General features: G+C 51.5%; 7 protein-coding genes across 10 annotated transcripts; 4 read left to right on the top strand and 3 right to left on the bottom strand.

Moving 5' to 3' along the window:
• PV09_00640 lies at window positions 1–3,101 on the top strand. 3 transcript variants are annotated; one of them, XM_016353409.1, is made up of 4 exons: window positions 1–1,845; window positions 1,907–2,082; window positions 2,141–2,659; window positions 2,853–2,875. In XM_016353409.1, the coding sequence occupies exon 1, from the start codon at window positions 191–193 to the stop codon at window positions 1,553–1,555; it is 1,365 nt and encodes a 454-aa protein (XP_016218562.1). In that variant the 5' UTR covers window positions 1–190; the 3' UTR covers window positions 1,556–1,845; window positions 1,907–2,082; window positions 2,141–2,659; window positions 2,853–2,875. The 3 variants fall into 3 exon arrangements, with proteins under 3 accessions (XP_016218562.1, XP_016218561.1, XP_016218560.1); XM_016353408.1 differs by having other exon boundaries at window positions 2,141–3,101; XM_016353407.1 differs by having other exon boundaries at window positions 1,907–3,101.
• A 1,790-nt stretch (window positions 3,102–4,891) lies between these two features.
• PV09_00639 (phenylalanine ammonia-lyase) lies at window positions 4,892–7,555 on the top strand (the record flags this gene model as incomplete). The annotated part of the gene is made up of 5 exons (XM_016353406.1): window positions 4,892–5,241; window positions 5,289–5,395; window positions 5,471–5,792; window positions 5,843–6,283; window positions 6,342–7,555. The coding sequence occupies 5 exons, from the start codon at window positions 4,892–4,894 to the stop codon at window positions 7,468–7,470; spliced, it is 2,349 nt and encodes a 782-aa protein (XP_016218559.1). The 3' UTR covers window positions 7,471–7,555.
• A 3,052-nt stretch (window positions 7,556–10,607) lies between these two features.
• Window positions 10,608–15,659, top strand: PV09_00638 (uncharacterized protein). Its single transcript, XM_016353405.1, has 2 exons — window positions 10,608–10,741; window positions 10,844–15,659. Exon 2 carries the CDS (start codon window positions 10,955–10,957, stop codon window positions 15,608–15,610), a length of 4,656 nt encoding a protein of 1,551 aa, XP_016218558.1. The 5' UTR covers window positions 10,608–10,741; window positions 10,844–10,954; the 3' UTR covers window positions 15,611–15,659.
• Window positions 15,660–16,273: 614 nt separating this feature from the next.
• Window positions 16,274–18,804, bottom strand: PV09_00637 (uncharacterized protein). The gene is made up of 2 exons (XM_016353404.1): window positions 17,944–18,804; window positions 16,274–17,886 (listed from the first exon to the last, which is right to left on the bottom strand). Exons 1-2 carry the CDS (start codon window positions 18,608–18,610, stop codon window positions 16,907–16,909), a joined length of 1,647 nt encoding a protein of 548 aa, XP_016218557.1. The 5' UTR covers window positions 18,611–18,804; the 3' UTR covers window positions 16,274–16,906.
• A 158-nt stretch (window positions 18,805–18,962) lies between these two features.
• PV09_00636 lies at window positions 18,963–20,994 on the bottom strand. Of its 2 annotated transcripts, XM_016353403.1 has the most exons (3): window positions 20,628–20,994; window positions 20,372–20,558; window positions 18,963–20,310 (listed from the first exon to the last, which is right to left on the bottom strand). In XM_016353403.1, the coding sequence occupies exons 2-3, from the start codon at window positions 20,438–20,440 to the stop codon at window positions 19,360–19,362; spliced, it is 1,020 nt and encodes a 339-aa protein (XP_016218556.1). In that variant the 5' UTR covers window positions 20,441–20,558; window positions 20,628–20,994; the 3' UTR covers window positions 18,963–19,359. The 2 variants fall into 2 exon arrangements, with proteins under 2 accessions (XP_016218556.1, XP_016218555.1); XM_016353402.1 differs by having other exon boundaries at window positions 20,372–20,994.
• A 283-nt stretch (window positions 20,995–21,277) lies between these two features.
• PV09_00635 (uncharacterized protein) lies at window positions 21,278–22,527 on the bottom strand. Its single transcript, XM_016353401.1, has 2 exons — window positions 21,848–22,527; window positions 21,278–21,788 (listed from the first exon to the last, which is right to left on the bottom strand). Exons 1-2 carry the CDS (start codon window positions 21,991–21,993, stop codon window positions 21,404–21,406), a joined length of 531 nt encoding a protein of 176 aa, XP_016218554.1. The 5' UTR covers window positions 21,994–22,527; the 3' UTR covers window positions 21,278–21,403.
• A 1,403-nt stretch (window positions 22,528–23,930) lies between these two features.
• Window positions 23,931–26,319, top strand: PV09_00634 (uncharacterized protein). The gene is made up of 2 exons (XM_016353400.1): window positions 23,931–24,533; window positions 24,588–26,319. Exon 2 carries the CDS (start codon window positions 24,622–24,624, stop codon window positions 26,197–26,199), a length of 1,578 nt encoding a protein of 525 aa, XP_016218553.1. The 5' UTR covers window positions 23,931–24,533; window positions 24,588–24,621; the 3' UTR covers window positions 26,200–26,319.
• Window positions 26,320–26,347: the final 28 nt, after the last annotated feature.

Here is a 26,347-nt window from a genome sequence, read left to right as displayed (position 1 = left end):
GGTAGAACAACCTCGCGCGGGCCTGACGAGCTTGCGCTCACCGCATCCGACCACGCATTCACACGCCCACACCGCAGGTCTCCAGCGCGAAATTTACAAAGAGATCAAAGCATGCCCGCTGCTCGCGTCTTGCCTCCGAGTACTGTGCGATGAGACTTCGCCATATTTCCAAGAAGGCGCGCAACACAGAATGTCGGTCCACACCGTAGACCAGCTGGTCAAGGGCGCTCCGTCTCCGAACACAAGCATCGACCTAGTCAAGAAGGAAGGTGGAGGTGACTCTGCGCGAGCCTCACCCCAGCCTGCGGACCCGACTGCTCTGCTTCCGTCGTCTCCGCCGCAGATCTACCTGAACCTGCTCATACTGGAAGCCTCACTTCGGCAGCAGTATCTCACACTACGCGCGAGGAAGCGACAGCACACCTTGGTTGTTGTCGGGCTTGTCCTCTGGATAGCTGGCTGCTTCTATCTACAGTTCTTGCGGCCCAGGGAAGATGGGAGTGGAATCGGCGGCTCGGTGTACTGGCTCGTGGACATGGCAGAGAAAGTGGCGTTGATAGGCGGCTGTGTCATGGCGGTCCTGTTCTGGGCTACCGGACAGTGGGAGAGGGGCATGCGGTGGCCGCGCAAGTGGCTAGGAACAACAAACCGAGGGCTGCGGACCATGAACTGCAAGATCGTGATCATCAAAGGGCCATGGTGGAAGGAGCTGCTTTCGCATCTGTCCTTTCTGCTACCCATGCAGCCGAGCACCCCAGGCTCAAGCTACCACTACGTCGAATGTTCACCACACGATAAGCGTTCTGCACAGTCAGGCCGACGATCGCAGGACTGGACAGAAGAAGATGTCGCCGAAGGCGGAGACTATGTCAAGCTTCTGCTCTTACCGAAACAGTTCACGCCAGACTTCCGCGAGAACTGGGAGATTTATCGTGCAGAATACTGGGAGCAGGAGAATCAGCGAAGAAAGGAGATACGAAACCGTATCCGAGCCCGCAACCGGGAGATCGCGAAGCAGCAAGGTGGATGGTTGTGGTGGACTGGCTGGAGGGGATGGTCGAATATGTGGGGAGGGGGGCCAAAGCCGGGGCCGTCGCAGAGGGAGATGACACCGCCTCACCATGTCCATAGTCTTGTACACCAAGCAAGTCTTAAAGACAAACACCGGCGACGGTCAAGTGCGGTTAAGGACAGAGATGCAAGTCACTCCCGCAGCAGCTCGCGCAGTAGTGTTATGACCAACCCCGACACCGAGCTAAGAGAACGGCGTTGGAGCACTGCATCCACAGGCAGCACAGGCGAACGAAGGAGAAGGAGCAAACTTATCGAAGGCGCAGATGGCCTGAACAGTGCAAGGACAAGTGCAAGACCGGCGAGACTAACACCTGCATCGTCGAGGCCGTCCTCAGGATCGCGTCCAGGGACGCCTAACCATGATCTCAATAAACGGGCCAGTACACTGAGCACAAGCAGCACAATTAGTGACGTGAGCACGGATGCTCCATCGACCGGAACGGTACCCGATCCTGCTATTAAAGCTGAACCTGCTGATTGATAGCGAAATTGAAGACAGATTAAAATCAATCCGAGTTCGTATTCCTTCATCTCTACGCGTTTGCTCTGTTGAGCGGCGAACCAAACCTTGGCTACTCTCTTGCATTACCTACCTTCCAGATGAGTTCATGCCGTTCAAGAAAAATGATAAGTCCAAATGCAAGGGATCTTTAATGTCTTCCAAAGCTCCCGAGAACGGCTCACTCTCATTAACCCCAACTCCAAGGATGATTTGAGTAGCGCGAACCAACGCAGTAGATCAATATTGATCCCGCAACCATAGCTTGAAAGGTATTTGTTCACACTCAATATGCTGTTTCAACTTCATGATATCAATTCAGGTTTACTATAGCCGGTACTCCATGATCGTGGTGCACAGATGTGTAAGCTGTTAGTCCACGGGAATATACTATGGCCAGTCGCCTCCGTCAATTATTGCTGGCTTTTCCATTTCCAGCAGCGGGCGCAGCACGTAAAGTTGCCATTAATAACAGTAAACTACCTGCACGGGAGTGCTCAAGGTTGGAGGTGGGTACATGAAAGTCTTACCTGGTAGATGGAATCTTTCGCTTGACGAATTACACAGTAAAGATTGGCGTCAGCCAGTTCAGTCGAAGAGAACGAATCCTGGCGACTTTAATCAAGTCTACTTTCCATTACCATCCTTCTTAGCGAAAGGATCGTGAGACCACGCACGTGAGACCTGATCCAGGCTCTCAGCCACAAGTCATTCTTGACGTCCTACAAGCTCGCCGCACTCTTTAAATTTTTCCGATAGCAACAATTTTATTGGTACTAACGACCACGAATTTACCATGAATAACTGCACAGGATCATAGCCAAAGTCATAGGATTCTCAGTTCGTGAGACTTGTGAGGCGTCAAGAAAAACTGCGGAAATGGCCTGAGGCGATACATTAGTTCAGTGACGATGTCTTAATTTGGATTAGATCTGCATGCCTCAGCTGTACTCAGAAGACGGTTTGCATGGGATCGCTTCAACTCATAGTCTTAGCAATATGAACATCATGTTCGACGCAGGAGTTTGCTATGCCCTGAGAATGGACGGACGATCGCTCGTATCCCGCGATATAGGACGCTCATTGGTGAGACATTTCTTCTCAAGACAGTAACAGATTGAAACGATTCATGGCTCATTGAAATTTTCAGCAATGACTCGTAAGATCAAGATTGTGCAGATCGTAGATGTGACAAGTATGCACAGGTTGCAGCCAGTCTTGTCGTTATCATGTCATTGCGTAATAGAGCAAGATATCAGTATTGCTGACACTACCTTAGGAAGACTTGAAGCAGCCTTTCGCGAGAAACACAAATACATTCTTCATGTGAGCGCAAGCGGACACTTTTCAGCCATGAAAAGGGAGTCTGCTCACTTTTGAGGAATACAGGCGCTCACTTTAACCTGGAAAACGGGTCTGTCAATGCGAGAGCACGTTTTTCCTTTCGAAAAATTAAGATGAGCGGACTACAGCTGCATAGATTCTGCACGCGCGTCTCTGGGCGCCTCTTTGAGCCACGAAAGTTACGAAATAGCGTATTATGCCTTAGCCAATCTGGTAAATTGCGCAAAAATGCCTCGTCCTTTGAGACCGATCGCATGTGCATAGACCTCTTGTGCAAAGATCTTCGACGATAAGCTTCTGAATGGTGTCGCTCATTGGCTTTTCTGTGTTGATCTAAGTGCCATGTGAAATCCCCTGGCTGCGATGTAGCAATATACGAGGTCTCGTTGAGCATGTATGCTTAATATGCATATGAGACGAGGAGCCTAATGATGGAAAACATTGTCGTGACCATGAAGATTCGTAAGACTCATGAGAATCGGTACCCTTCAAAGTACACTGTAACGTTGAGTGGAAAAAAGCGGTAAAAGCCTCCAAGCCGGATACCGCCGATTTCTGAATTATCGTGGCTTGATAAACCGTTTTCTTTGCAGCGCCACATCAGCTGTTGGTGCTACACGTGAATATCCAGAACATACACCGCCAACTAAACGCAGGGGATGATGCCCACGGTCTAGAATTAGTTTCTGTTAAAAACATCATTTTAGGTACCGCGCGTGTCGAACAAGACAACAGATTCAGAGTGCCATGCAAGTCCAACAGGCTGCAAAACAGAGTGGGTCAGGTCTAAGAACAAAGTTGTGCGCCGTGCGCCGCCGTCGATCGGTGCTAATTGTCGACCGCACCTCATCAACATCATCCCCGTGTCGCCATTTACATTCTCCACATGGAATGCCTATTCCGTAAAACAAGAGCCAACGCGTCCCAAACGTGGCATGGATAGAGCTTTTACCGAAGCGCCGCACAAAACCTGTGCGCACGGAGAATACGAGTGTAGAGTAGATCGTCAGACACGGCGTCTGTAAAGCAAAAAGCGTTGCGGCGAGGGGTAACTCTTGCTTGGACCCAAAAGTATCTTCAGGCCGGCTTGCGATAGCTTGACATGCAAAGGACTAGATCCAACATCTGCAAGACCGTTGTTGGATCAAGGATGTCGCCTCAAGCGAAGAGCGTAACCAGGCTTGGACGACGGCTGTGCAACACAACTGCAATCCTTTTGGTTAAGGTCCCGGTCTCCCGTCCCAGAATGTTGCTCTCCGCACGTAAACATTGGTGATATTTATTGCGGTCTTGCGGAGAGGCTTCAACGGCAAAGGAGGTGTGGTGTATTGCAACAACAAGATGCAGGACCGGGCCGATACGCCGCACGCTGCAGTTCGAAGCTACGCCGCTTCCGCAGCCGTCTGCTCCTTCCAGATATCGCGTCAAGCCGTCTTTCCTGATTCACCGCCGAGCGCTTCGCTTATTCAATGCATGCGTGAGCAGTTGCGGAAGGCGCAGAGTGTCCAAAGCCTAGTGACTGCTGGCGCTTAACACGAGCATTTCCAAACCGGGCATGACATCCATACCAATCACAACTTCGATCAGATCTCAGTTGCGCATGGCCTTGCGCTTGATCTAGACAGGAAGATTTATATGCCACCTCGCGATCCGCTCTGCTCCATCTCCCTTGCTTTGCCTCCTTCAATCGCACTTTGACGCTTGGTCCGCTTGATCGTCCCCTTGCCCCTGCGCTGCTGCTTGAATCCTATAGTCACGGAGGCCGTTTTGTTTTGCTTTGGCCTTTGACTATATAAACAGGCTTTCGAACCAAAGGAAGAGCTTCGACGTCTCGAATCCGACGACCTTTGTAGCAAGGTCGAATCCTCCAGGACGGACCTTTCAAGGAGCCTCTATTCGAAAAGAAGCTGAATCCATCTTTAAAGAGTGAAGTCCCGAAGTCTATTCTTTCTTAGAAACTAAACACCTTCGCTCATGTCGCTCGTGAAGGACGCCTCGGCACTAGCAGAGATGTCAGCAATATCCGTACCACCGGACGCACCACTGATGCAACAAACAGCAGAAGCCCAATCATTTACCCCAGTAAATGTCTATGGAAACTATGAATGTTCAAAAGAGGATCACAGGAAAGACCCCTTAGGGCTTGCAAGAGAGCCAACTCCGCCCCAAACCCGAGCCGCCTCGCCGGCAAGGGTACCGACAACACGACCGCACGCGGAGTTTGTTCAAGCTCTCTTTCGACGGCTGAATTCTTTAAGAAATGGGACTGATGTAATCCTTGATGGCAAGTCTCTGGATATTCCAAGTGTAGTTGCTGTGGCAAAGTAAGTCTATGGTTTAAAATGTCAAGCGCAAGCTAACATTGACACAGCTACAACGCGAAGCCACGTTTAGATGACAGGGGAGGCGTTATTGAATGTATAAATGCCAGTGTTGATCTTCTTGCTACGCGTCTTCGCGAGGGGGAAATGGTCTACGGTAAGTACGACTCGTCTGAGCGCGACTTGAGCGAGAACGAGAACGATGCTGCGGAGAATGACCTGACACCCGTAGGTGTTAACACCGGCTTTGGCGGCAGCGCCGATGTGCGTACCAATAAATTGAAATCATTGCAGAAGGGCCTAGTGCAGCATCAAAACTCTGCCATATTGACATCGCATGATGTAATGGAAATCGCCAGTTTCCAGGGTGCAGCTAGCGATGTCAACAGCAATGCAATGCCAACTTCTTGGGTACGAGGCCTCATGCTTTCCCGTTGCAATTCGATTATCCGAGGACACTCAGCTGTGTCAGTGCCTGTCGTTCAGGCTATCATCACGTTCCTTGAACATGAGATCACACCAATTATTCCGAAAAGAGGGAGCATATCAGCCAGGTAAGGCATCAAATTTGGCATTGACCGACGTTGACTAATTCCAAATGCAGTGGAGATTTGATTCCGTTATCGTATCTGGCGGGCGCTCTCCAGGGAAATCCAGACATCTTCGTACAGATCAAGACGAGCGAATGCAAATACCAGGTTGTTTCATCTAACGAAGCCCTCCGGATGATCAACATGACTCCAATCGTTCTGGGAGCTAAAGAGGGCCTGGGCTTACTCAATGGAACCGCCGCCTCTGCTAGCGTGGCGTCGTTAGCTCTATACGAGTGTAATTACCTTGCTTTGCTGTCACAGATCATCACAGGCATGGGCTGTGAAGCAATGAGGGGAACCGCAGAGTCTTTCCACCCATTCATTGCCAGCACGAGACCCCACAGAGGTCAAATCGAGGCGGCAGCCAACATTCTCGGATTCTTATCTGGTTCGCGCCTAGCTCAAGGCGTGAATGACACTAAGAAAGTAGAAGTAGAGGGTCTAGCACAGGAGTAAGTAGCTGGAGTTTGTTTTGCTTTGCCATCCGGACAACTTGCTAACATGGACTAGTCGATATACCTTCCGAACAGCATCTCAGTGGATCGGTCCGCAGCTTGAGGATCTTATGCTTGCAAATGAGCAGGTGGCCATCGAGTTGAATTCGACTACCGATAATCCTCTGGTTGACATCAACAGCAACCATATTCGTCATGGCGGCAACTTCCAGGCCGCTTCTATTACTTCCGCGATGGAGAAAGCGAGACTTGCGTTGAGTATGATTGCGAAGTTACTCTTTGCACAGACAACAGAGATTATCAATCCTGCAATGAACCGGGGTCTTCCACCTAATTTATGTGCCGATGATCCAAGCGTCAGCTTCATGGCGAAGGGCATCGACATTACAATGGCCGCGTACTACTCAGAAATTGCCTTTCTGTCCAATCCGGTATCAACGCATGTGCAGAGTGCTGAGATGCACAACCAAGCAGTCAACTCACTGGCCCTCGTATCTGCACGATACACATTGGATGTTGTTGATATTTTGAGTCAGATGTGTGCCGCATATCTGGTCATGGTCTGCCAGGCTCTAGATTTGCGCGTATTGCAAGAGCGCTTTCTTTCCACTGCTCGCACGAAATTTGCGGAAATGACGAAAGGGATCGTCGACGAACTTAGTGGAAATGAGGCTGAGTCGTCCAAGATCAGCACCGTAGTCTGGAATTGTCTCGCCAAGGAGTGGGATGCCACAACGACTATCGACCTGACGGAGCGTGCACGGAAGACGGCTGAAACAGCTTCGGCTGCGCTCGTACGAGAACTAAGGGGTTTGTCCGCATTAACGTGCTCCGTGACAGAGTTCTTTGAGGCTATAGAGACATGGACGAACAGGCTTTCCGACACGCTCCAATCATTGTATGAGTCGAGCCGTCAGGAGATGTTCCAGCGTCACGTTGAGATCACACCAACTTATCTTGGCCAAGGTTCGGGTGAACTTTACAGGTTCGTTCGCGGCGAGCTTGATATTCCTTTCCATCGTGGTTTAGTGGACTGTCCAACTTTCGTTCAGCCAGAAGAGCAGACGCCACAGTTGACGACTCGGCCGAAGAAGACAATTGGAAGCCATATTTCCAAAGTGTATGAAGCTATTACGAGTGGGACTATCCACGCATCAGTCATGGCTGCAGTGGAGGCGAATTAAATTTTGATGAGGATCATGCGCACTTGCACTGAGGATAAGCACGAGGCGGGAAATGTACGAGAAGATCAGAGGCGCTGCCAGTGCTCATTGCTTGACTGTGGTGGTGTTTCGGACGTCAATAAGCAAGGCACACTTCATATCCGTGTATTGTTATGCTGTATCCAGTATTCTTGCGAATGACAGCGAAGACGCTCCCAGGTCTTCCGGTCTCGATTCGCGCCAATGGCCTTTTTGACACTCATTTCGACGTTTCCTTCACACTCGGCTTGGGCTCTCGGGCGAGGAGAGTGTGGCGCTTAGAGGCGTGGATCTGTGCTCACATGCACGCAACATATGGATCACGAGATGGCTATTCAGACCAGAGGGGAAAAGGACGGATTCTTCAAGCCGGGGGCGTATCTCCACTTTGTGCGATTGCAGGATCTTGCAGCTTTCAAACTGCATGACGCATGCTCCGTGTGTCGAATGTATGCAAGTCAGCGCTCTCGTATCACAAAAATCAATTCCGTCTTTGCGACTGCATCTTTGGTTTCTGCTTTGCCTCCCATTGTGTGATCGTAACGGCGTCAACGGCGGTGCAAAGACCAACGCGCACCTTGGTCATGCCTGCAGGTTGTGAGTGGCGACGGGTCGGACACGAACCCTTCGCACCGTCCAGAAGCGGGCAAGAAAGCGGGCGGAAAACGGTCCTCCCAGGCGCTACCCGCGGCGGACGGAGGTGCAAAGGCTAACCATCCGACGGGTGAGGACCGGGCACAGAGCAGTTGTGGACGTTGGACCAGGACGGTAGGCGAGACATGGAGAATGAAGCCGATGCACGCTGAGGACGAGTAAGATGGTGAAGACGCAGCTCTGCGACGTGATTCGCTGGGCCGCGCTGGGCAGTCCAAATTGGACTCCGCCGGGCCGGCAGGGCGTCGCCTTTCAGCGCGGCCGCGGACGGGAAGAACGCAGCGAAGGACAAAGGTGTTTTCTCTCTTTGTTTCCGGAGCTGCTGGGCGTGGAGCTGGCGGCTCACGTAACGAAGCGGCCGTGCCTGTGCGAGGCCACCGCCAACTGTCGGGCCCGGCTTGCCACGCTCGGGTGCAACCAGCGGCGTGCGGACGCGAAGGCTCCCTGGATCAGCCCCTCACATGACCGACACGCTATGCGGCTTCGTCACACTCGGACTATTTTCTCGTCACACTGGGGGAGTTTGTCTTCACACCACGGCCTATCGATAGGAGGAGCGCAAGAGCCAAGTGACTCCACACTTTGGCGAATGGGGGGCGTGGTGGTAGAGGTGGTGGGCTCTGCGGGTGCAAAACTGCCGTTTGTCAATGGCAGAACCACTGCGGCAACCCAGGGACGGGCCTTGCGGAACCAAAGGGCTCTTATTTTTGCCTCCAAAAAAAAACGTGTCGAAAGTGGATTTGCTTCCACGTCGCGATGCCAGGCCAAAAGGGCCGCTGAGCAGGACAGGACAAAATAGCACGTCGGGCAGCCCGTGACGGGCACCGGACAAAGCGGGATCGAGCTGAGCCACGACCCCAGCGGCCTTTCGTACACAGGTGGCGCGGAACCCAGTGGCCTGGACGCCAATCGCCCACGGCCATCCCACGACAGGTCCAGGAAGAATCGCAATCGCTGTCCGGGATGCTGCGGATCTGGACTGCACACGGCTGTCCGACGGTTTAACAGGACCCTTTGGCCACTGCCCGTCTCGCAGAAGAAAGATCCCAAATCATGCCTGCAAGCTGGCGGTCAGAGACCCGGCTGCAGTCTCGAAATTCGATCACGCCGAACGTGCCCACCCCTGCCGTCGTCTTGTCGGTGGACACAAGGACCAGCCAGACGCCGGACTGGCTCGCTCGTCGCGATTGGAAGGCGAGGGCTCGTTTCCTGAACAATTGGATGCTCCAGGAGCAAGAGAGAGCTGCAACTCGCTGGACGTCCAGCCGATCTGTATTGCACATGTGACCTCGCAGAGCTCGGGCTCAGCAGAGCTGGAGAGATGGTTTGCTTCTGGCCTAGCGCTTGCAACATGTCGAAGGGGCCGTCCTTTCATTGCGTGCTCCGCAAGGAGGGACTCGATCGCGGTGTCGGTAGGCGCCGTCATGACGCTCGCCATTTGCAGACGCCCCAAGACATGCACGTATCTCCGCCTCCAGCGCGACAAGGAACAGGTCTCTTTCCCTCCTGGCCGTGGGAACTCCGTCGCCGCATGGAAACATGCATGCATGGCTGTCGCAAGAAGGACTCGCAGCGATTCGAGCCCACGGCCTGGGGGGGGACGAGGGCCGAGAGCGGCGGTTTGCTCTGCGCGCAGCTTGCCGTGGTGCCACCGCGGTGCTTGGGCTGGATGTGCGCTCCGCACCGATTCCCTCCCTCCCCGCCTGAGGCCCCCCCCCCCCCCCCCCCCCCCCCCCCCCCGAGGCTTCTTGGACGGACGAGCGCTCGTGGCCAATGGGGCGCCAAAGAGCCGACTCTGGCACGAGACTGGACGCCTCCAAGTTCGCGCGCAGCGGGGCACGGTTTGACTTGGTCGGCAACGGCGCAAGGCACTCCTTCAGGTCGACGCCCACCTGCGAACGGGCTCAGTCGTCGCTCATCAGGCTGTCGAGGCTGCGCCGGCATAGGCTCTTTCGTACCGTACCGGACGTGCCAGGCGGACGGCGAAGAGCGACTCGGTCGCGATCCGCACAGGAGCCCGGCCTTGACTGGCGAGGATCGAGACGAAGGCGCCTCCAATGTGCTGCCAGGGCCGCGTAGACTTCCCGCAAGCCCTGCGCATCGACGGCGCCAGCGCTAGGATCCCAGGCTGACTGTCCCGCCCACGGCGTGAACGGCAAGCGACGGGTTAAAGAAATGCTCCCCCACACCCATGCGGACGTCGCTCGCGCTGATATCGAGCTGTCATCTATCTCAAGGTTTCGCAGCCGTTTTCACCTTTGGACGCCGTTTCCGGTCGCTGCGTCTTCTCGGTCTACGGCGTGCAGCATTAAATGCTATGCTGCTGCACTCCTGCGCTGGTCTTGCATCTCACCACCTCTCGGCCCACCCGACTCTGTGGCTGTGCTTGTGACTTGTCCATCAGCTCGAAGAGAAGACGAAATCGAGTCTTGACAGTCCCGATATACTTCGAGCGCGCGCCCTTCTCAGCCAGAGAGTCACCTAAGCTTGTCCGAGACAGCCTTTCTTGCCAGCTGAAGTAATCGATCGTTCATCGTCCTGTCGTTGCACGCGCTTCCACCAAGGCTGAACTGTGTACCCTGCGGCTGACCACGAAAAGGTACGAGGTCATTTCCACGCAACAAATCCTTTTCGATGCTTCACACGTCGGCTGAGAACGAGCCCTCGAGCCAGAAGGTTCCCGTCGCTGACCGTCTCTTAGATAGGGTCAATGGTTTAATGGGTTCTCTATGATTCATCTATTAAGTTTAGACGGTCGTATGTTAGCCGCACACCGCGTGCGCATCGCAGTTCCAGAACGCAAGCAGCCGTTATGGCACTACCCAGGCCGCACAATGGCGGTTCCAACAGGGTGCTTTCCCCAGCGGTAGACTTCACGCAAAGAACGTCCAGCCGGCTGCCAACAAGGACTGCTGTTTCGACGTCGTCATCCACCCTCGCGACCGCCTCGCCCTCGAAGCTGGTCAAGAAGAGAACTCACGTCAAGCAAGGCGCTGAGGTGCCAAGCGTGAACTCGAAATCCCCTCCTGTCGACGGTATTCGTCGACTGGCTGGCCAAGAATTGCGCAAGGAGCTTGAACAGCCTGCATCACGTTCTCGGTCGAAACACCCGAGTGCTTCCCGACCAGGAGTCAGTTCTCGTTCAACATCTCGGGCTCAGATTTCTGAGCCGGCACGAACTCCTTCTCTAGTCTCAGGTTCATCAGCCTCCACGACAGACAGCCCAAGATCACGGCGGCTGAGACGGAAACATTCGAATGTCGGCAAGCAGAATCAACGAGCCTCGCCGGACTCATTGTCGTCACGGGAAGCCATGGATCGCCCTGACCAAGTGTACAAAGATCCCTATCCCGACGCTGTTTTGGGGATCGCCATGCCACCTGTGTCTCCTCCACAGTCACCCAGGGACTCTTCGGATGATATCATCAACCTGAATCGATATGTTTTAGCAGCGCCCGGACTAAGCGCGAGCGATCTACCCCATCCAACGCCTCTCTATGCCTTGTCGTCCACTCCCTCCACCGGGTATTCACCAGGTCCATTCAGCATCAGTTCCACCCCGACGTCTATGTCATCGGCGTCCCCGACCGTCTTGTCGTCCGCACCATCTGGAGCAAAACAAGCTAGTCCGAACCGCAGCCGTCCCCTGGTTGCTCGCGCAGTCACTGGAGAGCAGAGAGAGCCCACTGCGACACGTAGTCTCGCACCCGTTCGAGAGTCGTCGTCATCATCTACATCAACCCTTCGTGGTGGAGAAGCCAACCGATCCAAACCTACCTCCAAGTTCAAACCATTGCCTGCTACTGCCCCAAGTCCTCCGCCTCAGCTTCCCACTTCGCCCCATCACAGGAGGGGCAGCTCTGATACAAAGTCAATGCGCGATGAAGCCTCCTCCGTTGCAAAGGAACAAATCATGCCTGAATTCGCCCATCTTGTTGACTCTTCGCCTCGGAAAAACTCGCACGGTGGCCCAGTCCCTCTTCGTCCAAGCAGAGATGGAGCACCGGAGTTCATTTTGCAGGAGAAATCTGCTGTGGTGCAAAGTAACATGACAAGCTTGCCAATTGCAATGCACAAGCGACAGTCATCCGCCGAAAGCAAACGCGCCGTAGGATCACTCTCGATTGACACCGGCAGATCACGCTTTGGGCTTCCTAGAGCCAGAACTGTGTCACCAAGTCCCAGTCATAGCTCAACAATGTCGCCGAGAACTACGGCTCCATCTCGAGGCTTTACGCCCGATGTTTTGAGTGAGAACGAAAGCGTGTCAAAGACGAAACCTTCGCCATCTCTCAGCTCGAAGTCCTTTTCTCGATTTGGCTTCTTCTCCAAAAAGAACAAGAATGAGCAAGGAACTTTGAACGCATCAAAAGAGAAGAAGGCAAGAAAGGGTCCGGCTGCCGGAACCGGCCACGAGGGGTATGGACGATTTGCCTTTGGTGGTCGGAGTGGTAGCACGACGAGCAGCTCTCGTGCTCCTAGCATCGGTCGATCCCCTAGCGCCGATAGTGCCATTGGGACAGGACCCATATACAGTCGCAAGAGCAGCTTTGGAAGCAAGAATGGATCGAGTTCCGACTTTGAAGACTTCCTGGCAGAGCGCGAGAAGCCAATTCCCATTCGTGGCGGGCAAGTTTCACGACCCGCCGTGGAGAGAAGCCAGTCAGAGGTATCGCAAACGTCTGAAGATGCGACACGAGGTGTCCAATTTGTGGCCCCGTCTTGGAATTCTTCTGCCAGCTCCCTCGAGCCTCCCAAACGACCGACGCTCTTACCATCGCCCATGTCTGACCCTCTGATTTCAAGCTTATCTGTGAAGCATGACACTTCGGCAAAGGCGCAGAAAGAAGGCAAGGGCTCTTCAGCACCCCTATCGAGCATCGGCTCCCGGAGAGCCTCTCGGAAATCCTTTCTGGGTAGCAAAGCACTTGCTACTGTTCAAAGAGCGGGCATATATTCGAACAATCAAAATCGGACAGGAAGCCAGTCGTCGGATTTGAGACAACTCACGGGTAATGATTCGGAAGCCGATCTAGACAATGTTGGAAACAGTGTCAGCGAGCCTCCTCCGACCGTGAAGCAATCAAGCAAGCTGAGTTTCTTTCAGCGTTCCAAATCACCCGGTCGACTGGCCACACCAGCGCCAGGGAGCGATCAGGCTCACATACCTCGTCCATCGACCGGCCAGAGATACATTGCCCCATATGCTATGCTCGGATCATCAGGGAAAATAGACGCATCTGAACTTGAGAAAATCATGCAAGAAGCTGAAGGCAGCACGCCAGAAGATGGTTCAAATTCAGAAACCGAAATGAAGCTTCGTGTTCGGAGAGCAGGTAAGGCGGTCCCACGGCATGGCAACTCTATACTTCTCCCGGAGCCACCCCGATTGCATTCAGCCTACGCTGGCTCGGCAAAAACTGCGTCTCCAAAGGTAGTGCTCAAGCCGGGAGTCAATCGGCTACCCGAACCTCAGCAGCCGTTGCCCAAATTACCGACAGAACATTCGAACCTCTTTACGTCGACGCCTGTCTCTCGTCAGCCACGACCGACCCGCCTGGCTCCAGTCGGTCGTATACCACGTGTGGTTCCGAACCATGACCGAGAGCGAAAGCTACCTGATAACTCCTTCTCGAGACCGTTTCAACCAACCCAGCCTTCTCCTGCATTCAGGAATGGCTCATTTTCCCCCGGCATGTCGAGTCCTGAGAGTGTGCAAGCAAATTTTTCGACTCTGTCGGACCTTGCTTTGGCATCAGCAACGAAAGGGATCCAGACGCCGTCCGAAAATCTTGCTTTCAGCCCTCCTTCGGGCTTCATGTCATTCCAGCCACGGAAAAACTCCGAGCAGTCAACCAGCTCCAGTAACTCTGCTTTTCTTAACATCATGGCAACCACGGCGGTCATACCTGCTCCCGATGCGCCATTTTCTGACGACGAGGTATGGGACGAGTACAATGACATCGACGAGATGCTTTTGGGTAGCTCTTCGAAGACGCCAAAGACTCCAAAGACGCCCATGACCGGATCCTCACTTGGTGCCCCTTTCCACTATGCCGATTTCTCTCCAAAAGATGCTGCGCATGTTCACAGGCCATCAACTGCGCCTGCCGATCAAGCTGCCGAGAGCTCACCAAGCGTACCAAGAGCACCAACGCTAGCCTCTATTGCTCAGCAAATACGTATTCCATCTATACACGATTCGCGTGTTGTATCCTCGCTCTCATCCGCCGGCACGCCTCACTCACCATTCCGAATGTCTGACTTCGTTGGCAGCTACGGAGAACGAAATCTGAGCATCATCGATCCCTCCAGCGGACGCCTTAGCACGAGCACGAATGGAAGATACAGCCTTCCCGCCACGATTCGTCCACAATCGTTGCAGAAAGGTGCAACACCGTCGTCGACAAAGCATACAACTTCCAGGCCTGCCTCGTCTGGTCGAGATAGTAGGGCTATGGAGCGAGCAGAGACAGAATACATGGGCTTTGAGAACCTTGCCAACCTGCGCTTTGGAGCTCTCATGACAAGCAAATGGCTGTCCTTTGGACGTGTGCTCTTCAGCCCGGCTCATCTAGAACTGAACACCCGTGTTGAGAATCGCGTCCTTATTCTCGACGGCTTGGGCAAAGATTGGTCGTTTTATGTCGCTCTCAATTATCCAAACGCATCGGTCTACAACCTCGGAACGGACCCGGCAGAGACTTCGGAGCGCTCCCCAGACACCGCAAGTCCGATTCAGTCGTTGCCGAACCATCGGCATATCCACCATCCATCATTACGCGACCCATTCCCGTTTCCAAAGGGCTTCTTTGCCGCAGTCGTGTTCCGCTTCCCTGTTGCCTCGCCTGAGTCGACCTACAAGAGTGCTATCTTTGAATGCAAGCGTGTCCTTCGTCCTGGAGGATACCTTGAGATCAGCGCGTTAGACATGGACATGATGAACATGGGCTCACGAGCACGCGCCGCTCTTCGGGGTCTTAAGACTCGAATTCAGGCAGAGGACTCAAGCATCAGCCTCAAGCCACTCAGCGATACTTTCCAGCGCCTGCTTTACCGACGCGGCTTCGAGAACCTCAATCGATGCATCGTTGGCATTCCGGCGGCTGGACGTATTCCTGGTTCGCGTGATGAGAACGGCGAGGAACCTAACAGCGCCAGCGTTGAGAGCAGCAACGGCTCGAGCAGTAAGAAGATGGATGAAGACTTGCCATCTTTCGGTGACCTTTTCTTGTCGCAGGGTCAAGCTGGCGACGAGGGAGTTACAAAGATGGTCTCCAAAGTCGGCAGATGGTGGTACTCGCGTTGCTACGAAAGTCTCATCTTGCCCGATGGCGACCTAACGAAGAGCATCTGGATGGATGACTCGCTCGTCCGCGAGTGCGAGAAGAACAGCACCAATCTCAAACTGATGATCTGCTACGCGCAGAAACCGGATTGCCCAGTGCGCAGAACAATCAGCGTCTAGTTGGCGCGCGCAAACATCCTCCTCATTTTCCAGCCAATTCCCCCCCCCCGTCGTTTTTATTTTTTTTTTTCTATCCGGGTACGAACACGGAAAACGAATCCACGCAATTGATTCCGTCCCACAGACCTCGAAGACCAAACCTCTTTTCTCGGCACAGCATTTTCGGTTCCCGGCCTTGCAAGAATGCGCGACGACAAGAAACATTTGTCGGCAACATCTATTACCATCGTAAAGAAAAAAAAAATCTAATCGCAAGCATCCGGCGGCTCGCGCCTCCAAACGGTACACATACACGGGGCTGGGCGGCAACGTCTCGCAAAACTCACCATTTCTCTTTTCTTTTCTTTTCCTTTCGTTTCCTTTTTTTTTTTTTTTTTTTTTTTTATTAGCTACGGTTGTATTTCATCTGCGGGATGTACGACTTTGACGAAACCACCCTCACGAGACTTTGACGAAAGCGAAAAAGACCCGAACACTTATGCACACAGGTTTATTCTTTAATGTTACGCGCATGCTGGTAATGGGCTCGACATGGGATGTCTATCGTTATATGATTGTGAACTTGGCCATATCTTGCATCATCTGTCTTTTAAGATACCCATTCAACGGGCACGTAGTGGAGGGAATCGAGCGCAATGTTTTCTTAATTTTTTTTTATTCTTACTTTTTTATTTATTTATTTATTTATTTCGTTTTTCGGTGAAGGGTGCGCGCAGGTTTGGTTTTCGGAACAAACATTGGGGCTCTTGGATAGAGAGGTTCAGAAATTACATTATAATTCTCGTCAACGTTGCTTTCGTTCTCTTCACATCATCTCGGGCATCTTCTCTGTCCTCACGTAGAAGTAAAAGAGCTCTCCTTCATTTGCTTCTTGGTTTTTGGCCACGACAGGCAGAACAACAGTCCAACCAAACGTACGCTCGGTCAGGGGGTCTTCTCGTCACCGAGGCAACTAGACCATTGTTCTTTGTCTTGTTGAATCTTCGTTGCCGTCATGACTTTTTTTTTTCGCTTCTGCAACGTGCTTCTTACGGTCGCAATATCCAAACCGATAGCAATGCGATTGCTGCTCTCCCCCACACCGATGGCTTCGTCGCTCTCCTCATGCAATGGCTTGGACTTAAAGCCCTTACGGCTCGCTTCAGATCAGAATAGAAGCGCCATGGCTACACAATATGAAACACATGGCATGAGCTCTATACAATTGCCCAAGGCAGCGTCTTCATGTGAAACCCCTGCCAAAGAACGAGAGCAGCTTGTCCCCAGAAATTCGGGTATGCTCAGCGGCGTGGGAATTCACCGATGTACCACATACACCTCACCAAATGCAGCCTTCATCTTCTCCAACACTCTCTTCTCACTCATGCCGAGCTCCGTGCATACCTCGTCCAAACAGTGCAGACCGTCCAGATATCTGGCTAAAGGTAGTCTGTCTTCCTTCTGCTGTGAGACATCACCCATCTCACCATCGATGCTTGGTCTTCTGCTGTAGAAGCCACCCACGGAGTGTCGTACGTCTGGTTCTCTGTGCATGCCCACGCTGTAGCGACGATCCACAACTTCGTTTTCGACGTCGTGGAGATGGCCGTTATGGTTGGCGAAGTCAACACGCTTGTTTGTGTGCTGGGACAGAGACGTAAGACTGCCTCCGACGACACTTGGTGCAATCACGTATTTGTGAACGCGGTAGAGAAAGCCCTTGATGATGCCGAAGGTGATGAACCGTCTCACATCGATGCCTGAGATCAAAACTGCGTTTTCCAGACACCAATGCTTGAGCGTCTGACCCTGCTTGAGTGTCGTGTACAGATGCACTAGTTTCGCCTTGTCGACGCCGATTTCCTGGCTCCGCCACCCCCATTCTTCCTTCCCTCCAGAACCGGTCATCTCATTCTCTTTCAGTTTCCGATAGGTTCCCATGCAAACGTATCGAACAGCCTCCTCTTGAGCCTCGTCGTCTTCGATGAAGGCACTCATCTCCGGCGTTGGTGCGTATACCGCGCCGAACTGGAAAATGTCGAGAAGCAGGACGCAGCCGTAGTAGAGAAGATGCTGGATAGCTTTCCTTGTAAGACCGAGGTCTGTGTCTGCTAATTGCGAGATTTGCGACACGCTCGCTACGCCGTCTATGTATGGTATGATGCGTGTGAGGGTCAGATCCGATGACTGAGCTATAGTACTGAGCTCAACCGTCGATAGAGGGACATGCCATGCGTAGACAGGTGCTGGTGTAGGGCGAGTGGGAAAGAGCTTGAGGTTGATTGTATTAGAAGAATCTACGTGCAAACTTGTCAGTGCTGTCATACGTGTCTTCGTTAGACTTTGGGAAATACCTATTGGTATCATGCACTCGCAATAATTGTTTAAGTCTTCCATTATCATTTCGCAGAGTGCGTAAACTTTTTTCTCTTGCTCCTTCTCATACGCTTCTGAAAGCCCACTCCCCGTCATCTCTTGCTCCCCTGCACTCAGCTCGTCTAGAAGTGGAAGTTTTTCCAGCTCACCACTCTCTTCCATAGTCCCGATCGCAGAGGCCTTTCCAAGACTGCCTATACTCCCACCCATATCCACAATTGCATCCTCCTCCTCTTTGCTAAGAAACTGGCTTTGCTCCTCCAGCTGTCTCAAGATGCGCGCGAGCTTGCGCACGATGCTGGTGTATGCCGAGAATTCGGCATCCTCATCGAGCACAATCGCTAGGTTGAAGATAAACTCATTGCGGTAATACTTCGGGCTCTGTATGCACACAGGATGTCCTATGATCCTGTAGTGATTCGTACATATGGTGACTAAGCGGTCGCAGAACTCCTGTCGCGGAATCAGGAACTTGTCGACGGCTGAGAAGTCGAAGAGTGGGTATTCGTCACTAGAGGCATGCGCAGGTAATTTTTCGCTCCATGATGCTGCCGCCGGTGCCGCGATGGAACCAGGTGGGACTTGGTGAGCAATTATGTTGCCTCTCTCATGATGGAAGCGCGCATAAAATATAGCCTTGATCATCGTTGCTCAGCTACAAGAATGCGATCCGTGACACACTGGAGGACATGGCTCTTATGATCGAGCGTGAGCCATAACATGGCATGGTATTTTCAGTTCGAATTATCACGCATAGATGACTGTGATTGGGAGATATAAGAAATCGCGGGGACAGTCACCCGAGCACTGAAGCAGCGTTGGTGGAGAAACGAGGAGAGCTCTGGATAAGTCGTTAGCTACATACACGAAACGGGCCCAACGCGCAATCTCCCAACCAATCGTACATTTATAGTCACCTGACAAAATCTTGTCCTTCATGACGTACTACAGTCTACACACGTAGAGTGAGCAATATAATTTTAGTAATCATTGTTTTCCTACAAATTATGAAATGAATATGCTAAACATCGACCTCGTACGCCATCCCATGCATGTGCCTTTTTCCAATCAGCCTGAAATCGCATTGCGTATGAGCGTTATAAATCAGCGTTTTGGTTATAGGCCGTTTGGAAATTATAGGACTATTCAATTGCAATCATTACCCAAAGACATTGGAAGAATACAGACATCAGAAAGCCAATTCTAACGAGTAGTTTGAGCTGTATCAGCAACCGCATTGTTATTGGAAGATGCTACAAGAAGCCCAAAAGGTCATCAAATGTGTTGGCCGTTTCACGCAACCCTTGCTCGTCTTTTCTGTGTGCATAAGTTTTCAAACTTGCGCCATGCTATAAAGACGACGAGAAATACGTGGAAGATACAAGTCTCGTCTATTATGCAGGACCATAAGCTGGCTGATTAAGCCGAGCATATCCACCTCCTTGTGCACTAGGCACACTGTTCTGCCCATACATTGGCTGCTGATTCGAGGTTACTTGAGCCGGTATTTGAGGCCTATTCAGACCATTATAGTCCGCGAACCATGGATGTTTGAGAGCATCTGCGGCACTGATCCTGAGCTCTGGCCGGAGCTGAAGCATGCTTCCTAAAAGCTGCAGACCTGTTTGGTCAATCTGAGGTAGAATGACGCGGAGATCTTGTGTAGCATAGTTTGGCCAGTTGGTCTTGTATTCTGGGAATTGTGTGATGCCCGGCCAAGTGCGCTCCGAAGGAGTGCCCATCAGTCGAAATATCTTCTGTAGCTGGTCTTCATTGGTCGTACCCGGAAAGAGCGGGCGACCCGTATACATCTCTGCCATTATACAACCGGCCGACCAAATGTCGATGCTTGTATTGTATGTTCGAGAACCAAGGAGGACGTCTGGAGCGCGATACCACAACGTGACGACCTCATTTGAAAAGGTGTTCACCGGAATGCCGAAGGCCCTTGCTAGACCAAAATCCGCCAGCTTCAACTGTCCCTTCGCATTGATCAACAAGTTCTGTGGCTTCAAGTCTCTGTGAAGGACTCTATTTTCATGACAGAATGCAATCCCTTTTAGCAGCTGCCACATGAAGCTTTTGATAGTAGCACTGTCCAACGCGCCTCGCTCACCTCGCGCATCCATGAACTTCTTCAGATCCTTGTCCATGTACTCAAACACGAGCATAAGCTTGTTCTCAGTGTGTATTACATCGTGGAGTGAAACTATGTTTTCATGTTTGAGCTCTTTCATCAACGAGATCTCTCGAATCGCGGTTGAGGGCGTCCCTTCTTCGCTGTCAAGGTGAATTTCCTTCAAGGCAACAAACTCTCCCGTCTGGCGATTGCGCCCTTTGAAGACCTATGCACACGCGTCTGTCAGAAGTCTGATCGTATCGGTTCGGAAATGGGAGTGCTCATACAGTGGCATAAGTACCTTCACCAAGCTTCTCCAACTGCTGAAAAGAGCTGGGATTCCTGTTGCTTGACATGGCGCCTGTTTGTATCGCCTGGCCACCGCCAAGGTCACGAACACTGATTGTCGAGTCTGTCCGATTTCCCAAGGCTAGAGTACCGACGTGGGTTGGCCTAAGACTGCCTGGTGGTGGCCTTGGTTGACGGTTAGCGGGCTCGCTTTTCCCCCAGTTGCCGATTTGAGAGACACGCGAAGAGACGCACCTGGAGGTATACTTTGGATCCCAGAGTATAGCACTGGCAGTCGTGAGTCTACTCGCAATACTGAGTGGTGAGGGTGGATTTGTGCTTGCGCGCGAGGGGGAGACAGGCGCCTGAGGTGGGGTGTGAGGAGCCGTTGTTGATTGGTGGAGGGGTTCTCGGATTATGAGTGTCCTTGTCAGGGACGAAGATATGCAAGCGCGCGTGTTATGGGAGCGGATCCAGTAGGTACTGTATGGTTATCTTTTGAGTCCAACAAGGTGATCTTGCAGCAGAGTCATACACAGTAGTTCAGTATGCAGCAAGTGAAAGGGCTTGTTGTGCCCTTGTGACCCTTTTCATTGGCTCAGCGCCGGCAAGATCCCTGGTCCACTCCACTCATGGAGCCGCCCGCCCCAAGATCACGCTTGGGAGAGGGAGCACATGGCGAGCAGAACTCTTGTCGTGCTCGAGTGATGGGCTCGTCTACGTTCTTATGAAACGTCTTGCGCTGCATCCATTTGGTCTGCACGGATGTATGGGCCTTAAGCCTAGCCTGGGAGCAACGTTAGAATAATTGCCTGGCTCCCAGTCGACTTCTGGAGATGGGCGTCGAAATATTGGCTCCGTTACCTTCTTTGGTTGTATGTATGCTTATGAAACAGAGCGAAAACTGTTGTAAAAACACTTTGATTGGTATGATGAGTGCTAATCGTAACAACTTGAAAGTCATATGTTGCCGTTATTATCCAACTTTGCCGTACGCCATAACACAAAAGGCTACCTCGGGTGAAATTACTTCACGTTTTGGTCATGTATGGCAGCTTGAAACCAGATAATCCTGAGCTGTAGTGACCCACGCTTAATCTCCTTCCGTATTCACCACTCGACTGGCGCCTGGGTGAAGTGCTAGCTGGCGGTATAGCGACTGAGCACCTCCTGAAGCTCTCCTTTACAGCATCTTTATCACCATCCATGCGCTCAAATGTGAATCTTGGAGTCTCGGAGTCCGGTGATGAGGGCACGGCACTGATGCGCCACGTCTCACCGTTCTCGCATTTTGCAATGCAGTTGCTCTCGTCGATTTCGGACGAGTACGTGAAGGTTTTCGTGCGAGGGTACAACGAAACACACGTACTGCCAACTGATGGTGTGAATGTCAAGGTTACAGGCTGGAGCGGCGGTCTATCTCAATACACATGAGCTACACGAAGGCAGAGCTAGGCCGTGATGTGTTGGCGTACGTTGAGTTGGAACTCTTTGTACCAAACCCTTTGAAATCGTTCAACTGCGCAATCGCATCTGATGCTCCGGAATCCTTTCTCTTTACTGTACCCGCAGCTCCGCTGGTCTGAAATAAGGAGATGATTTTGTATTGTTCCGAAGCCATGATGGCAAAACAGGACGAATAGGCGAGAATGCAAATAGATCTGAGCAGAAGGGAAGAAACCAGATTTTGGGTAAGGAAGATGTTTACTGAAATCAAGCCACTGTGATGCGAAACGGCCACCAAAGGATGTTGATATCCAAGTCGGCTATCCTCGCCTCATGTGCTGCGACCCCGGCCGAGAGGCGGTTCTGCCCGATGCAGACCTCAATTCCGGAAAATGGTCGCGTGTGGGCGGACAGGTCCACGCCTCACTTGTATGTAGGTCAATTACACACAGTTGAACATGCCATGATGGCATGTCGCAGAGCTCACCGCCGCTAAATGCGTCGACGAGAAGTCTGAGCGTGAGCCTGGCGGTGAAGATGTGGCACTGCTCGGAGCTTTGTGGAAAATGACGCATCGAATTGAGCGAACATTGCTGAGGAGATACTCAGTCACGATTGGATTCTTGGGCTTCGTGCATATTCTTGTTGAGATGGTCGTGCGACTACCATCCAAACGGCACACATCGATGGTGTAACAGCGAAAATAACGCCGGAAGGAGTGCCATCTGGAAGCGGGGGGCCGGGGCAATGATTGGAGAACAACCGCCAACCACGTGATGTGTGCACTGCTTGAACGGTGGAACACGTGAGCACCGTTAACACCTGAAGTTGAGACAAGGCCGCAAGGCAAGCAATCACATCGTCTTACATAATCCCGCGTTCGGTGGGGCCGATAGCCAACTACCTTAGCTAGACAGCTAACCTACCTTGTGAAAAAACGTGGATAAAACGCGTATAGTCGTCGCCTTAAATTGTCCAAGTCGTCACGTATCTTCATCAGCTTTTTGAATCTTTCGCTTCTTCTACAGACCATTGCTACCCCCTCAGTGCTAGAATTCTCTTTACGCTTCCCATGTCTTGATCCTGGGTCGACTGGCTAGTTCGTGACGCCAAGATACTGATCGTTGTTCCAGTTATCATTGATTTTCTCCTCATGGCTCACGTTGGCAGACTTCGTGCCTTTACAATTGATGGCCGAGCAATCTAGTATGTCGTCACTCATATGCTCAGAGCCTCCCCGCATGTTTTCCGTTCACCACAGACCAACAGAATGCCGCATACGTGGTGGACGTGGTTTTGTACAGCCACCAACATACTTGCCCTCGAAGCTCTCATTGAACGCTGCCATTAGGCTCGTATGTGTTAGCAAGCTGCCGGCAGGCTCATAAGTTCCCTTCTTATCTTTGGCTTTCTTTTGCAAAACCTGCTGGCCTCGATATACGCGATACACTCAATTGAGCCAAAACGTCTCCGTGCGTGTATATTTCACACATATGCTCCTATCGATCGCTTTCTTTCGTTAAAGAGACTCCTACACCTATTTTATTTCCATTTCCATTGGCCACATTGCGAGACTGCAGTGTTCTAAAAGCTATCGATCCTGCTTCCGATTTTGTCGTCATTGTTATTCTCCCCGCGAAGTACGCCTCGTCCTTCGGCTGCTGATATCATGGTATCTTCTCAAACCTGCTCCTCTGTTTCCACACGTGAAGGTTTTGACCAAAGGCGTACCGAGGCTCAAGACTTGCTGTGTCTAACAAAATTAGCAGCAATTGACATGAAGTCTTACAAGGCTCTAATCTATGTTATTTTCGAATTGATTCGGCTCTCAAGTTTTATTTGTAGAAAGTTTCGGTCCTCGCCTCTGTTCGACTTCACCTAACTGAGAAGATGATTAGCATGGAGTTCGATCACACATGGAAAGGAGTGAGCATTGTTCACATTTGAGATATGGCTGTCACTGAGCTTGCATGTTTTCAGGTCAATGCGTCTGAATCCCGTGAATTACGAGGACGAATATGGTGAATAGCATTTACCAGACCGAGCATAGTTTGGCTCTTTAAATAAAAAGCTTCAGAACTATATGTGGCGAGGTCTTTCACATAGCTGAACAGGGCACGACACTCACCAAGTCCGACAATTACGGACTGCCATAGAATCAGTTACAAAATTCGTAACATAAATATGCTTATGGTTTCCAACAGGCTTAAAAGTACATCGATAGAGATTATTTTGATATCAAGGAGCTTCTCGAGACGCAATGAAGATCTAGAGTCAAGAGCACGGTGACTATCGAGATGTTTTGGCAGTATTTTGGCTTGTTGCACTGAGCAATATCATTCAGGGCCCACAACAACTTCGTCAATATTCTAGCACTCCTCGTCCACCTCTAGGGTCCGCCTCCAGTCCAGCCGCGACAAATTTCATCCTAGAAATTCGTTAAGTGCGCGTTACGATACTTTATCCGCTTAATGGGTGCAAAATATCCACGCTTTGTCCACCAAGTCGCCCCTTACAATAAAGTACACACAGGTACAAAGATAAAGACTGAACTGTTTTCTCACGTGTCCAAAGACGCCATTTATGTCTATTTTGCTGGATCTCCTTATCTGCTGGAGTTGTCAATCCGATAACTAGAGCTTGCAATAGTCTCGAAGCCAGTCCAACCCATCGCCACGAATCTCAGTGACATTAACTGGGGTCATCTCAATCTTTGTAAGTTGACTTATTATTCCGAAGGCCTCCTCATTTGACCATTTGAATCTCTAGATGTCTGTTACCATCAATTTTTCCATGCCCCGCGATGGCCTCTTTTGCGTCAACTAATCTCAGATTGAAGTCAAACCAGGTACAGCCTCGTGACGAAACCATATTTGTCTCCGAGCTTTCGTTTCTCGAGTTGGATGGCTACAAGTTCGCAATCGACCAGATGCATCTAATCATGTCAAGATATCCAAGCAAGAGTGAGCTGTACCTTCACAATGTTCAGGCCCCAGATCTGCATGACTATCTTGCGTGGAAGGCTGTGAGCCACATGGCGGTTTTAAATAGATTCAACGTGCAAAATGCGGTCGATGCTCACACTCAACTGCTTGGCGAGATAAAATTAGGAGGACATAGCCGTGATACGACAGGAATGCTTCCAAGGCATTCGTACACGGCTCAGGAACAAGCCGATCCACTTGCGGTTGAGGCGGCACTTATTTTGATGACTATGAGCTTCGAGGCATCTTGCTCGTCTGGATTCATTCACCCTTATAACTTCTCGATGCCTACAAATGCAAAAAGCGCAGAAAGACCCCCAAGTCCTGTGTTCCCTGTCCCCGAAGACTTACCGTTACCAAAAGGGTCAGACGCATTCCTGCTTAATCCTGTTCTTGAAGATATTCAAAAGCGTTGGGTCAGGGGCATATGCAAAGAAGATCAAATTAGAGAAGTCGTTAAAAAGGACAAATATGGCGGCCGCTATGTTACACGAAAGACAATCTATGTTGTCGATGGAGAAGAGTTTATCGATGTGTTGCCTCATCGTCAAGCGGGAACAGTAAGTGCCAGTATTCGACACTCACCAACGCCATCAAGGTCATCTTTGAGGTTTGCAGATCACTCAGTGGTCCCTATTCCGAGCAAGGAGCTTCGCTCTCGAAAGCGTCCTCTTGATAGTGGCATTTCACTTGACGACAAGTTCGAAGGATCTCCCCACAAGCACATGCGCTCAAATTTCAACCATGACGTGCCTTCGTCTTCCATTTTCAGACCGAGTGTAAACTACCACAAGGCCGCGAATGTTTCTACGAACACCAGCAACGCATCATCAAGGAGTACTTCAAGCGGATCCCACGTTAGCATCAAGGATGTCGACAATCTGAGGGCAGTTTTAGATCCAGTCGCCATGGATTCAGTCATGGGAGCTTTCGGTAGTACTGGTCAAGTACTAGAACCAGTACCTCAAACGGATGGTGAGAAGTTAGTTTCGTCTAGTGGGATGGGACGGAGTAAACGTCGTCGTGCTCCCCCTCCTCCACTCAACCTTGTTCGGCCAACAACAAGCAGAGACTCTCGGAGGACACCGCCCTCCATGTCAAGAACTCCAGTTGGTACAACGCAAAATCCATCAGCTTCACGCACGACACACAAGAAGAGCAAATATGTACCAACAACACCAAACCCGCAGCGTTGGACCGCTCAAGAACTATATCATCTGAATGGCCTGGCTAGGTTGGGCCTGCACCCCAGAGAGCTGCATCCCAAGATGCTCGAGCAATTTCCAGATAAGCAGCGCAGTTTACATGCTATCAAGGACCGGCGTGACAAGATGGCGCGTAATAAGGAGCTCCAAGGCAAGATGCCAGACTATCAAGCGAGGTACGGTCACATTTAGGCTTTGTAAGGGTCGGGAGCAAGTTCGGTCACACAGCATTCGTTGCGCAATTCAAAGACAGCGAGGACATTGATCGCGTTCTTTGGAACATGACGCGAGTTCTTTCAGATACGATCTTAGGGCTCAATTTGACTGCCATGGGAAAGGT

The sequence above is a fragment of the Verruconis gallopava genome (assembly GCF_000836295.1).
Source record: "Verruconis gallopava strain CBS 43764 unplaced genomic scaffold supercont1.2, whole genome shotgun sequence".
In the NCBI taxonomy this organism is placed as follows: Eukaryota; Fungi; Ascomycota; class Dothideomycetes; order Venturiales; family Sympoventuriaceae; genus Verruconis; species Verruconis gallopava.
Note: the sequence above shows the minus strand (reverse complement) of the source record. Positions and strands in the feature narration are given on the sequence as shown.